At 36.9% G+C, this 15,430-nt stretch overlaps 1 protein-coding gene across 2 annotated transcripts in view; it reads right to left on the bottom strand.

The window, feature by feature from the left end:
- Positions 1–721: 721 nt before the first annotated feature.
- The window catches only part of LOC144973101 (uncharacterized), a 37,518-nt gene continuing 22,809 nt past the window's right edge, over positions 722–15,430 (bottom strand). Inside the window, exons 2-7 of one of the 2 annotated variants that reach the window (XM_078915135.1) lie at positions 13,367–13,648; positions 12,631–12,795; positions 11,999–12,232; positions 5,098–5,190; positions 3,537–3,841; positions 722–3,080 (exon numbers count right to left, since the gene is read on the bottom strand). In XM_078915135.1, coding sequence (XP_078771261.1) covers positions 2,622–3,080; positions 3,537–3,841; positions 5,098–5,190; positions 11,999–12,232; positions 12,631–12,795; positions 13,367–13,648 — 1,538 coding nt within the window. In that variant the 3' untranslated portion in view covers positions 722–2,621. The remainder of the gene's footprint in view (positions 3,081–3,536; positions 3,842–5,097; positions 5,191–11,998; positions 12,233–12,630; positions 12,796–13,366; positions 13,649–15,430) is intronic. The other variant, XM_078915136.1, reaches the window with a different exon arrangement.

Here is a 15,430-nt window from a genome sequence, read left to right as displayed (position 1 = left end):
TATTCTAACCGTTTCATTTAGAACTATATATATATATATATATATATATATATATATATATATATATATATATATAATATATATATATATATATATATATATATACAGTATATATATATATTATTATTATTATTATTATTATTATCAAAGTTAATTATCAGTCCTTATTGTGAAACTAAGAAATGATTTCACTTTGGTCGCAAATAGAAATTGCTTTGTTTTGTAAATAAAGGCCACTGAAAAGACGCTTGATATTGTAATGGGGATTATTTGGGATCCATTTTTTTTTTTAAAGGGACTAGTCTTAAGTAACAATAGAAACATTACATTAAACACTGGGACAAAAATAAGAATGATATTAAATTGTATAAAAATAATGTTAAGTACATCAAATTTTGAAATTATGTTTCATCAATACAGGAAAAGATAAGATTTTTTTATATCTTAAAGAACTTTTGTGATAAGCCAATAAAATATTGGTAAAACTTTTGCGAGCATTGTATTGTTTGGTACCTAAAAACAAACAAATTTTAAAACAATAATAAATATTTTATTTTTTTTAAAACATTTTCTTTACAAATCTTACAGTGTAAGAAACTCTTAATCAATAGAGATGTAAGAATAAATTAAACAAGGAATATAAATTCATGCCATTTGGATTAGAGAGCAGTGAAAATTTTGTGACTGCAACTCTCAAGACCCGCAATCAATGCCATTTTCGTTTTTGTTTTGTTTTTTTGGAATTAAAAAAAAAAGTTAAATGTAAGTTTCGCTTCATCAAAACTGCTAACAAAAAAATACAGGGTTTATTTAATATTCTTTCTTACTTCTTTAAAAAAAAATTTTTTAAACTGGAACTTCCTGTTAAACAACAGTGGGGATTTTTTCAGTCATCCCTTTCATTCTTTTTAACCATCTTGAACAATACTTTCATGAAGTCTTATTGGCTTTTTGTCAGAGGCCTCTCCATCAATGAGTCTTTTTATAGCATTGCTTTTAATGCTTTCTAACTGCGTTTAGTGAGAATAATAGCATAACCACTTCGACCAACTTGCTGTTAGGTGGTTCCAGAGGTGTTCATGATTTGAAGTGTATCACCACGTGAACACAATTAACAAGAATACTAATTGCATCAAATTCTTGATACAATGAGACCATAAGGGCCATGGGGACATTTTCTGTCATTTGGATAAAACACTAGTCCATCACAATGTACATTCTACCAGAAATAACAGACATTAAAAAAAAATTATTTTTTTTAAATTGAGCTTTTATATAGCGCTATATCCACTAAATGGTCTCAAAGCGCTTTACAAGGGGTCCTTGGCCAACCGCAACACTTAACATGTAGGACGAGACAGGACGCCTGTTAGGCGATATTACATTTTTTTTCGGACAGAGACAAAGCTGTTAAGGGCCAGGTACTCATTTTACACCTGAGAATGGTGAGAGAATGTGAGTAAAGAGCCTTTTCCAAGGATTCAACTAAGCACCAAGCGAGGCTCGAACCCAGGACCTTCTGATCTGAAAGCGAGTGTCATACCACTAGACCACATAGCCACATAACAACTACTAAATCAGTGCTGCTAAGTCTACAAAGGATATGTGTGCAAAATGCATTTCCTAAAAGATATTATCAAACTGTCGATCACCGGCTCAAAACCTAGACCTTATTTAGGTCATAAGAATCCAAAAACTGTACCTTTATAAAACAGGGACACAAAAAGACTATTTATACATTGCATAATAAATGTTATATTTTGTTTTCATCCAAACAGAAGTTTTATTATTCATGTTTACAGGGAAAATCACAACACTTTCCTGAATTATATTTCCCAGCACTCATCTCTGTGGTTCGATTTGTTTTTTCAATAACATTTGTCCCAGAGCCAGATTTCGAAAGCAAAACTTTATAATGAAAACATTTGTAAAGAGCACCATTCCGATAACTGAGCACCAAGTATGATGTCCATTTGCTTCAGTATATCGTATAAGTTATAAGACCAGATTTCCACTTCATAAACTACAAGATGCCTGATGGATATCTTTTAATTACCAGTTACAGGCACTCCGATTATATGTAATAGCGCCTGTTCACATGTGCTCCATCATTGAGTAGTGTTGGTAAGGTGGCAGTATAGAATAGAAAATATGGATATATTAAGTTTACACTTAATTGTCATTTGTCTCAACAGTGATCACACCCATTGAGGGCTTTAGGTCCAAGTACAATGATCTCTCAGCTATCAAAGTCAAAGCCACAAATTACTTTTTCCTATACATTATAAGTACAACAGCCTTTCCTTTGTTTCACGAAAAGCAAAATTTGTGTTATTTGAAGGCATTCTTTTGTTGTTCTTGCTTTTGTTGTTATAGAGAATTCTCTACACAAGATATTGAGGATCAAAGATCCAATATTTCTCTTGCACATCCCACTGACAAGAGTCTTCCATTTTGTTTGGAAAGTTTGTGCCTGCAAGTTAAAAACTCAGTGAATATCTGACTGAACTTCTAAGCAGTTTTGACACACTTCTGCACTTTCTTCTTCAGAGAGACCTAGGCTCTTCTGCATGGCAGGTTTGTTATTTCAGTGAACTCATTATGTATAAAAGATTTTCACTTCAAGGCAGAGTTTCGTAATGATTTTCCACAGCAGTACCTTCCCGTCCGTCAATATGAACATTGCTGTAAGTGTGCTTGTCTTCAGGGTTTAACAATTTTTCACAACTGCTACTCTCATTGGGTAGTAAACTGTTCATAGCTATGTATTCACTGTTGCCTTGCTCTGAATTTACAGCACAGGTACAGCTCTCTGTTGGGCCATTTGTGATGTTTGTACCAATGCCATCGTTATGAACACAATTGAGACTGGATGAATTTAACGTCTGACCTGATATCAAAGGGCTACTCTCTGCTGATTCATAGCTCCTCCCACATGCTCCGAGTTCAGAGTTGCTTCTGTTATGGGACAAAGACGGTGATGCCGAGCCCATATGATTTACAAGATAGTTGTTATGATCAAAACAGTGTCCATTTGGCTGGTGGTTTGAATCAGACACAGTACCATTTGGACGTAATACCTGTGAATAAAGTGAGATTTAAAAAAAATTATGTTATTCATTTTTTCATCAATTTGATTAGATTATCAGATTAATATAATATAATATTAACTGCTAAGTTACCAAAATTAGCTAAATAATGAATGCCAGGCAAGCCTTATTCTTTCACATGTACTGTTTTACAATCATTTCAAGTCGGAGTAAAAAATGTGAAAATAAAATTGCACAATGTTTCTATATTTATTTTTTTTTTTAAAGTTAACTTTTCTGATTTTTGTTGGCTTTCTTTCTGGAGGTGAAGGGGGGTGTTTGTTTTGGGGTTTCTTTGGGTTTTTTTTTTGGGGGGGGGGGGGGGGAAAGGGGGTTGACGAATAGAATTTTTTGGAGGGATGTAGGTATTTTTTTAACCATTTAATTATAATTCTTTAATTCGTTTATTTTTACGTAAATGATTATCTTTTCATGGCTCATGCATACCTCAGTGTACATGCCGTTGATATCCTTTGGTGCCAGGTACAAGTCATCTATTGGCGGAGGCCTTGTGGCAGGGATTGGTGGGGGAGGTCTCTGTTCTGTCCCACCAGCTCGGGTTATAACTGTTGTCATTGCTCCCACTGCTGCCCTTGAAGGATTGTCAGTGGAGTGATTGTTCACATAGCGAACTGCCCTCTCAGCTGCTTTGGCCTTGACAATTTTGTTATGGTGCCTCATCAGAAGAAAGATAATGAGGAGGATGAAGAGGAACCCGCATGTTAAGGAGATGACAATTATGACGATTTTCACTGTTTATCGAGGATAAAAAGAAAAAATGGAAAACATATATAAATCAAAAACTGATAATATTACAAATACTATAGGTTTTTTTATTCATAATGTGAACAGTATTAATAATTAAACAGTATTCAAATAAAAATCAATCATTCTTGAAATAAAAAGATAAAAAGTAACAATGGCAAAACATCACATTTAATGTAATAAGACGTGGACCACTGTGCTTATAATTGCACAAACAGGCCTGCCTCAAAATGTGCTCATGTCTCGTTCAATTCTTCTGTATTATTTTTTAATGAAGGATAAAGAATCATTCCTTTTGAGAGAGATGGACTTTTTTTTTCAAGATTTGTAACGGCTAATTTAAAAAATAAAATGAAATAACAATGTTTATCTTTGTTCTCTTGAACGATTTTATTATATTATGAGCTCTTGACATTGTTGCTTTGTTTGACGGATTGTCATTTCCTGTAAGAATACTGAGCTGATCGCATCAATCAGGCCTACAAACAACATCTCCACAGTCCTGTTTTTCTCATAATGCATTTTCCAAATCTAGGAACTGATTTGAGCTAAATTTTTCTCAATAAACTAAACTGATAATTCCCAAAAATTCAAGCAGAAAAGAGCAACTTGAAATATACCTTTACATCATAACATAATACCATCTGCCTATGGTATTGAGATTGTAAACATAACAAAAGAATAGATTTCAGGGACTGCTCAAAATAGTGACATCTTTTTTTTTTCCATACGAATAGCTGCTTAATGAACAATCTGGTCTAAATCCCTTTCCTATGTCTATTCCGTTGTGTTTAAAAAAAAAAATAAAGTAAAACACTTACAAAAACAGTATAGATTAAGAGGCTAGAAATAGATTCTTTTTTTTTTGTTTGTTTTTTTTTGCTCAGAAAATAAGATTTGGGTTAAGACAATGAATTCTGGTTCTTAAATTGTGGGGAAAAAATGAAAAAGAAAAAAACAAAAACATGAAAAACTAAAAATGTTCATAGTTCTGATCATTTTAACTTAAAATTCTTTATACAACTGGTTCCCTTCAAAGCAATACATTATTGATGCTATGAATCCCATTTATTATAATCTCAAATGAGTCCTGGACTTTGCACTTGTGGTTTTATGACTTTTTACAAGTCTATTTTGCTCTTTATTGGCGACCAATTTTTGTTCCATACTCCTCAAACTTAAACTTTCCCGACGTAATGTATGCAGTCTGGCAATGAATAGAAAGAAAAAAAAAAGATCTTACTGTTTCCATTGTCCTTTTCTTGATTGGAGGCTGAGCTTGAGACACGACTGGTAGCTTGTTCTGGGTCACTGACATCATCATTATCACCCATGGCTGGATCAGAGACACAAATTTAATCCATTAAAACTTGATGCTGTGGTGTCGTGGTTATAGTGGGTTCTTGGTTAACACAACATTGAAAGTCTGAATGAATTAAAACCGATTGTAGTTATATTGAATATTTATTTATGACGACACACACATAATATAATATATAGAATACAGTAGAAAATAGGCAAGTAATAAAGGTTGTATAAAACTAAGTATAGGTTGAGCTAGTGGCTAACGTTCCTCACTAGTCAACGTACAAACACAAACTGAACCACATAGGAAATGCACTTTCATTCAAACTCCTTTCACCCATCCTAGGTTGACAGTGACAGTAATTGATACAGAGTAGAGATTTATCACATTCTTACTCAAGCATTCAAAGACGCTGGTACTAGGTGGGAAAGCCCACGAAGAGTAAGGTTACAGGAAAGAGAAGCGAACGCACTAACAGACAGACACAACATCCTCTCCCCTTCTAAATTAAGAAATTAGAAATTAACAGACTGAAATCAATGCAAGAATTAATATTGTTCAGGGTATCGAGCAGGCGGAACTCCTCGATTTTGGCGACCCGATCTTCTTGGTAGTTTCTGGGCAGTGTAAATCCATTGAATATCACTATCCAAGAATCTTCTTAGTTTTCTTGCATTCCATACCTGGCCATCCGAAAGAAGGTATGTCCAATTACCAAGGACTTTAATGACAGAGAGAGGGCGAGACCATGGTGATAGTCCTTTTAATACGTTAGGCTTCCGGGCAAGCACGTTGTCGCCGACACGATAAGGACCTCGTGACGTTATTGTCGGAGCAGATTTAGATGGTGATATGACGTTTTCGCCACGTATTGGCGGTATTTTCGATGAATCCTTCTGTACTTCGAAAGGCAGGCGCATTTTCCTTCCGAATAGTAGCTCTGCTGGACTTTTGGTATTAGCATTGAGAGCTGTTGCACGATAGTTCCTTAGGAGATTGTGAATGCCAGTCTCCCAAGGAAGATTGTCATCCTGAAAGGCTTGAATGCCGTATTTCAAGTGGCGATTAAAACGTTCTACGCAACCGTTAGATTGCGGGTTGTATACCGCTGTGCGAAGATGACGAATATTAAATTTTTCCATGAATGCGGCAAATTCAGCACTTGTGAACTGCGTGCCGTTGTCAGACACTATTTGGTCAGGTGCTCCGTATCTAGAGAAGATTTCTGTCAACCATGTGATGATCTTAGATGAAGTGATAGTTGAAGTAAGAAAAACCTCGGGGAATTTTGAGTAATAATCCATTAGAACAACAATGAATTTGGAGGACTGGGGTGCGATGATGAATGGGCCAGAAATGTCGATCGCTAATTTTTTCCATGGTTTGTCTGGCAGCGGAATTGCTGTTTGCGGTACTGAAGCTGGAGCCATTGATTTGTCACTGCGTTGACATCCTGCGCAGTGCTTTACATAGCGTTCTATGTCAGAGTCCTGGCCTGGCCACCAGTAGGTCTCACGTAGTTTTCTTTTCATGCGCACGATGCCGGGGTGACCTACATGTGCATTTTTTAGAAGTGTTTTGCGAAGGGTGGAGGGCACGATGATGCGGTCATTTCTCATCAAATAACCGTTATCTGTAAGGATTTTGTTGCGAACCATATAGTAAGACATGGCATTTGCGTCGAGTTGCTTTTTCTGAGGCCAGCCATTCTTAACATAAGTGCAGATTATCTGAAGAACGGGGTCACGATTTGTATACTGAATAATGTTCTGAATTGTTAGATGGTCTGCATTTATTGACCTGATCATCATGTTATGTTCAGATTCGTCTAAAGCAGGTGTTGATGATGGCAGTGATAGACGGCTTAAGGCGTCGGCTACGAAGTTTTGTGAGCCTTTGCGATATTGTAGAGTATAATCAAAGGCAGATAGACGTTGCAGCCATCGTTGAAATTTGCTGGACTTGCGTGAGTCTGTGGATGAACGAAGAAGAGTTGTGAGAGCGGCGTGGTCTGTTCTGAGTGTGAATGGGCGTCCTAGAAGAAATTTTTCCCATGTTTCGCATGACCAAACACAAGCAAGAGCTTCTTTCTCGTTCACAGCGTAGTTGCGTTCTCGAGGTTGTAATGTATGTGAAGCATGTGCAATGGGAACTTCACGACCATCTTGTAGTTGCGAGAGCACGGCACCAAGCCCGACGTCTGATGCATCCGTTGTAACGAAAGTTGGTGCGTTGGGGTCAAAAATAAAATTTTTAACGTTTCCTGCAATTGCGTTTTTCAAACTGTCGAACGATTTCTCACAACGTTGGGACCAAACAAAGCGAGTGCCTTTCCGTGTTAAGTTACGTAGAGGCTCTGCAAGTGTGGCAAGGTTGCTGATGAACTCTTGGTAATAGTTTACCATGCCGAGGAAACTTTGCACCTGTTTGACTGTGCGAGGAGTTGGTGCGTCGATGATCGGTTTGACATTTTTTGGGTCTGGGGTGATACCATTGGATGAAATGACATGTCCCAAAAAATTAACTGATGTTACGCCGAACTCACATTTTGGCAATTGAAGACGAAAATCTTTGGCTGAAAGGCGCTTTAAGCATTCATCTAAGTTGTGATCGTGCTCCTTTTGTGTAGATCCAAACACCAGAATGTCATCCACGTAAGCGATAGTTCCAGGGCAGTCTGAAAGTGTCTGTGATACTAGACGTTGACATACAGAGGCGGCGTCTTTCAGGCCCATTGGAAGTCGTTTATATTGGCGTAGACCTTGATGAGTAATCGTTGTGGTGAGATGACGACATTCCTTAGAGAGTTTGATGTGGTAAAAAGCTTTTCTGAGATCAAGCTTAGAAAATATCTTTGCTCCTTTAAGTTCCAAGAAAAGATCTTTTGGATTAGGTAGCGGAAATCTGTCAGGAACGACGTATGTATTTAGAGGTGAGAGATCTGTGGTGACGCGAACGTTGCCATCTTGTTTCATTACTGAGACTAAATGATGGACCCATGTTGATTTGTCGACCGGCTCCCATATGTCAAGGTCTTCCATCACCTTGATTTCGCTGGCAACTTTGTCTCTCTGTGAAAGAGGAAGAGGTCGTAATTTCTGAGCAGTTGCAACAGCGTCGCTTGTTACGTCAATGACGTGTTTGTAGTCGGGGAAGGTGCCCATTTCCTCCGATAGTAATGTAGGGTATTTTAGTAGAAAATCGTTCTTGGAGTCTGTAACAGCACATACCTGAAGGGTGCTTCCATTGATCTGTAGGTCCAAGCCTTGAATAAGGTCTTGTCCTATAACAGCTTTGCATGTTGGTGGTAATACATGAAATTCTGCAGTGGCTCTGCGGCCCTTGTAACCAACGTTAGTTGTAATACGACCAATAGCGTTGCCTGGAATTATGCTATTGTCGAAATTTCTCAATGGGACTGGAGGGAGTAGAGGGAAGTGCCTAAAATGTTTATGGTACTCACGTTGAGATATTCCTGAAATTTGTGAACCAGTGTCAACTTGAGCCGATATGTTGACATGAGACGTACCGGTTTCCAATTGGATAGAAATGTGGAATGGTTCAGGAGTACTCACATTGTTGATGCGCTGTGAAACGGTGCGCACTTTTTGAGTTAACTTCGTTGAACGACATACGTGAGCAAAATGTCCCAATTTTCCACATTGGCGACATGTTTGCTGTAATGCAGGGCACGTAGTATCTTTGGAGCGATGTCCAGGGCGACCACAGTTGTGACACACTGGGCCGTTTTGAAGATAACTGTTGTTTCGTCGTGCTGTGTTGTTGTCGCTGTTGACGTGGCGGGTGTTTCTGATGGTGATGGCTATGTTTACGTATGTTGTAAACATTTGATGCTGTGGCGTTGCCAATGGCAGCGGAACTCTGCATTGCTGTTTCATCTGCTTGCATGATGCGGATGACTTCGTCCAGGTTGATGGTGGGAAGCGCCAACAGTTTTTTCTGTGTATCATTGTTGTAGCATCCACACACAAGACGAATAGCGAGGTGATGTTCCTCCCTGCCACCAAAGTCACAATCACGCATCAGTGACCTCAAAGCTGTAAGGAAGTCTTGTGTCGATTCGGTGGCACCTTGTTTCCGTTGTTCCAAGTCATAGTAAGCACGGAATGGGTTTACAGGCTGTTGGAATAGGCCTGCGACGGCAGCTTTGAACTCTGTGTGAGGCACAGTGGATATTCTGTCTGCTATAGGATGAGCAGAAAATATCCTTACTCCTTCAAACCCAAGTAGCGTAAATAGATACCGATTTTGTTCCTCATCGCCTAGTTTACGGATAGTGTTTTTCATGAATATGAAGTTTTCGAACACTTTAATCCAATTTTTGTAAGGTAAAACAGGCTCACCAGGATGAGGAAGGTACTCCTTTGGAATGGGAATGTCCACCATTTGTATGTAGAAACACAGCTATTAAATATTAATGTTATTAAAAACAATAATCCTCGTCGCCAATTGTGGTGTCGTGGTTATAGTGGGTTCTTGGTTAACACAACATTGAAAGTCTGAATGAATTAAAACCGATTGTAGTTATATTGAATATTTATTTATGACGACACACACATAATATAATATATAGAATACAGTAGAAAATAGGCAAGTAATAAAGGTTGTATAAAACTAAGTATAGGTTGAGCTAGTGGCTAACGTTCCTCACTAGTCAACGTACAAACACAAACTGAACCACATAGGAAATGCACTTTCATTCAAACTCCTTTCACCCATCCTAGGTTGACAGTGACAGTAATTGATACAGAGTAGAGATTTATCACATTCTTACTCAAGCATTCAAAGACGCTGGTACTAGGTGGGAAAGCCCACGAAGAGTAAGGTTACAGGAAAGAGAAGCGAACGCACTAACAGACAGACACAACAGATGCCAAGTAAAAATCATCCATTGATAAATGGTAAATGATTCGATAGGGTCTTGCAGTGAATCTTCAAATCAATATCATGGACGGTCTTAATTCTTACATATTTTTCATTTCGTTGATCGCAATATGTGGATGGATTCATATGTATGAGCCAGTGTAACAACATATAATATTGTTCACAATTCATGACGTTGTAGGGTGGACAAGCCCTGCAAAGCAGGACAACTGTGCACATTGTTATCATCATCATCATCATCATCATCATTATTATTATTATTATTATTATTACTATTATTATTATTATTATTATTATTATTATTATTATTATTATTATTATTATTATTATTATTATTATTATTATTATTATTATTATTACTATTATTTGACAAAACTAGCTGCCTTTAGGTAATGCTCAGTCTTGTAAATTTTTCTCAACCTTCTCTAATTATAAAAATGTGCATAGAAACTCGATGAAAATTACAGGCTTTCGTCATATACTTTCAAGGTAATAAATTGCTGACACTCTTTACATTTGGGGGGGGGGGGGGGGGGGGGGGGGGAAATGACCCTTCTCTAAATTCACTTTAGAATACATAAAGATTAAACTTATTATCTAAATAGTCAATATAACAGTTTTGGGTTTCTAAATGTCTGTTACTGGACCAAACGTTTATATTGATTTATATTTCGTGCGGCTATGTGGACTTGTGATATGACACTCGCTTTCGGATTGGAAGGTCCTGGGTTCGAGCCTCGCTCATCGCATAGTTGAGTCCTTGGAAAAGACTCTTTACTCACATTCTCTCACCACACTCAGGTGTAAAATGAGTACCTGGCCGTCAATAATGTTGTCTCTGTCGGAAAAAATTGTAATATCGCCTAACAGGCGTTACGTCTCATTCGGCACGTTACGTGTTGCTGTTGGTCAGGGACCCTTTGTAAAGTGCATTGAGCACATTTAGTGGATACTGCGCTATATAAAAGCTCCATCTTTTTTTTTAAAGAATGGCTAAGAGTCATGTTTTATGATGTGTACAGCTAACATGAGATAAATCTTTCAAAAGACAACAAGTGATACTTCTTAACATTGTAGAATTACTTAGTTTTCAAAAAGAGCTAAAAGTCAACAAAAAAAATGTTATGGTTTTGAAACGACATAGAAATATCTGTTATTATTAATGTAAAGCTCATGAATAACAAAACCAATACAGATCACCACCATCATAAAGCAGCTAATATTTTGTAACTTTGTATATTCGTTATCTTCTCCCGAAGGATATCAAATTTAAATTGGATAAATCAATCTAAATGAAAATGTGGATGGGTGGGAGAGAGATAATTAAAGCAACTGTCTTTACCGTTCAGTTTCAGATATGTGTGAAGATACACGCCAAGAATGCAGGAGAAAACTTGGAACCACAATGAAGAATAAAATAAAATAAAACCTAACAACACCCATGCATATAACACCAGCATGCAACTACCTTATCACAATCTAAAATTATTATTAATGGAATTTCTAAACACTATTGGATGTAAATGTTCAAGCCAAGATACACATGTTAGAATTCTACTTCTTTTGATGAAACAAGCCACAACTTTCTTATAAAGCTTGAAGATTCAGTACCCTACATGAATCTCCAGTCAAACTTGAAATCTGAATCAAAGATAAATGAACGCCTGTACTGTTCATGCAAGCCCAATAAAGCTCTCAAATTAATTTTTTTTTTTTAAACTAAAGATTAAATCACACAAAATAACCTCAACATAACCCAAAGTCATTGTGAAAAAAGGATAAGTAGAGAAAAAAACAAAACAAACAAAAATAGCCAAACTGAGGACATTAGGATCTTGGAGTTTTGATAACCTGCAACATACCACAACCACCTAAATTATATTAGACAATTAGATTAGGAAGAACTGAGATACATCATGCAGGTTACAATCACCTGATTCTTGAATGAGATTCAACAAAGACTTAGAAGACATTCCCTTCTCTTTCAGAAACTTGTAGACATTGTGGCCCAGGCGCTGGTAAAGATCTGAGTTAGAACTATCAGATTTGGAATTCAACTCTTTGAACTTGCCATTTCCCAATTCCGACATTTTAGAATAAGCTTTAATTTCTTTTTTCTTCAAGGCAGTGGTGAGAGTTGAAGTAGTAGTAAATGTGACTCCAGCCGCTGTCAAGAGAAACAGAGAGTGAATTGAGAAATTAAGAAAATGCTTTCCCATAGATTTCCTGTAAAAAGTTCTTGGAAAGGAACACAACCATAACATTCACGACAATTTGGGGTTAAAACTAAAACAGAAAACTCTGGCAATCATAACAACACTGACAAGTTTGCAGTCAATGAGAACGATATGTAAACAATTCAAATATCTTTATTTTTTATGAACGACTTGCAAGCTGATTTTATTCTGCGAGATATAATTTAAAGGCCAAGATGCTATAATCAAACCTGTGTCAAGCCTATTGAAAAATTAAATGAGAAATTAATTATATATGCTTTTGGAGACTTTTGATACATATCATGGCTTGGAATAAAATATCTGTGGAGGCCATCTCCCAGCTACTTACGGAATTGACAGATGTAGTTGTAGTGATAATTCATTGTTCCACAAATATAGTCGTGCCACTTCCAGTTGTCAGATCTCCTCATCAGCCCACAATTCTCCATGGAGAGAATGCCAAATACTTTGCTCGGCTCACCAGGCGCCCAGTTCCTGTAAGTGACTCTGGTACCTGAGATATAATCAAATAAAATATTAACTGAGAACTGAAAACCGTAGATTCAGAAGGAAACATAAGGGAAACCGAAAGACAAGTCTTTAAAGTAATTGTGAAAGTCTGAATAAAAAATGGATTTTTGGCTTATTTTGTACATGTTATATGTAATACATTATTTCTTCATATGCCCTGTTTTATCGAGGAACCTCTAAAAAACTAGGAAGTTCCCACAATTTGGCAACACTTCAGATCTATTTATAAAGTAAATAAAGAGTAACAACATTTCGTGATCCAGCAAAAGCAGTATAAAGTTTATCATTATCAGAGTCCTTGGAAAGGCACTTTGCTCAAATTTTCTTACCAAATGAAAAACAGTGTTGTCTCCGCCGAAAAATTTTATAATTATAGTGTTTAACAGGTGCCAAGCCCCATCTCAAAATATTCAGGGTTGCTGTTGGCTTGTGACCAATTGTAAAGAGCTTTGAGCATATCCAGTGGATATTACTATATCTCCCCCTCCCCTCTTGTTTCAGGAAGGCAGGATGTTTTTGTATGAGTATGAAATGCTAGTCCATGTGTTGCTTACCATCAGTCCATTTCCATTTTCCATTATGATAATTTGCCCCAAGCCAGACGCCGTTACGATCCCAGCTCAACTCCTTGGAGTTGAGTGTTTTCTTTATAAAGTCCATTGTCTCCTGATCTTTCACGGCGAGCATCTCCCCTCCGAGCGCCCAGCACGACTTCCTGGCTGATTTCCAGTGAACTTCTTTGTGGATAAACAGGTAACAAGTGTCCTTATAAATTGCCTTATGAGTTCTCGTCATGCTTGCGATATGAGCTGGACAGGATACACCACAGAGAACGCCTGTAAATCAAAGAAATAAAAGGACAAGATCAGTAGTAGAATCAAATGTAGAATGAAATGTTCATAAGAGAATAAATATTAAATAAACATTTTCATATAATGCGCTTCCCTCGTGTCCAACTCATTCAATGACTAAATGCATTGCTATAATAATGCATCTGGCCATAGATCTCAAATCATGTGCATGCATTTATTCTTAAAATATATTAACTTCTATTCCATACGTGCAATTTGCCATCCAAATCATTCTTTCTTATACTTGTATTAATATTAATAAATGATACAACAATGTGTGTATTCAGATTCTGTTGAATTGGAGATTTTATTAAATGCGGGGTGTGCCATTTGTCATTACTGGTAATGTTTTTATCTATTTTCAAGAATACAACCAAAAAGAGCAATAAACATAGCATCCGGGATAGGGCAACCTGGCAGATAATGAATCATCCTCGCATTATATAACGGCCTCAAGGCTCAAGCGAACATTGACTTGCCACAGACCAAAGATACGAGTTGTTGATAACATTGTGTGCATGTCTGACCATTTGAAACCCCAAAAAGATTTTTTTTTTTAAATTTTAAAAATAATAATTTAAAAAAAACAATAATAATAATAATTCCCTTTATTCATCCCATAGGGGAAATTTGTCTCTAGGGTCTATTACACGGGAAGACTGGAATAACCCAGGCGTCAGCCGCAGTGCAGCGCCACAAATTGAGCTAGGGCGAGATGACTTGCTCAAGCCCACGCAGCGCAGCGCAGCGGCGGGTGATCGAGCTCGGTACCTTTCAGGTACGAAGCAAAGACCGTACCGCTGGGCCACGCTGTCCCGACCAGTTTATTCTGTTGGGTTTTTTTTTTAATATTATAAGACAATGGGCACATTTTGGGACAATGTCTACTAAACCTAATTAATCTTATGGGTGAAACACATCACAACTTTCAGTTTCAGTTACATGTCTGAAGTATGTAGGAATGAACATGTCCTCTCAAATAATTAAATAATTGATTGTTGCTTTTTGTTGTTTTTTTTTTTTTTTTTTTTTGGGGGGGGGGGTATATTTATTATTATTTATTACTATTATTATTATTATTATTATTATTATTATTATTATTATATTATTATTATTATTATTATTATTATCATCATTATTATTTTGTTCTTTAACTTCTTTCTTCTTCTATTTTTCTTTTTCGAATAGCTTTTTTTTTTCTTGGAAGGGGACGGGGGAGGGATTTGGATTAGGTTATTACTTCCCCCCCCCCCCCCCCCCCCCGAGAGAATACAGGAATGTGCTTCCCACCCCCGCGGTTAATTTTTTGGTTCTTCTTCTTTTTCCTTTAAATCTAAAGATAGAGACTTTTGAGTAATTTCAGCGCCATGTGTTTGGAAATTTCTTGGTATTACAGTTGAGGGAGTCCATATTTGTGTGCTTAAAAGTAAAAGCATCCTTTGGCGTGCCTCGACGAAGGTCATGCAAGACGGATGCTATGTTTACGATATGTGTGTATTATAATGACAGTATGAGATTAAACCGCTGGCCGGATGGGGGCAAGAGAGTACGGTTCTCAAGAACATAATATATTATCATCCAATATCGTTGTATATTATTTATGTTAATGTTACGACGATACTCCTAAGCTGCTCTGCTGTCTTGCTAAGAACGATTGCAAGATGACAGGTCGGGATGAAAGATGATCTCCATTTGTTTGATGAGTTAAATAATATGGGAAATTCTCAACTAATTTTTTTCATATTTTCCTTATCCGTTTCTAAATGC

This window comes from Berghia stephanieae, chromosome 5, assembly GCF_034508935.2.
Source record: "Berghia stephanieae isolate SIO BIC M18660-M18661 chromosome 5, UCSD_Bste_1.3, whole genome shotgun sequence".
Taxonomy (NCBI): Eukaryota; Metazoa; Mollusca; class Gastropoda; order Nudibranchia; family Aeolidiidae; genus Berghia; species Berghia stephanieae.
Note: the sequence above shows the minus strand (reverse complement) of the source record. Positions and strands in the feature narration are given on the sequence as shown.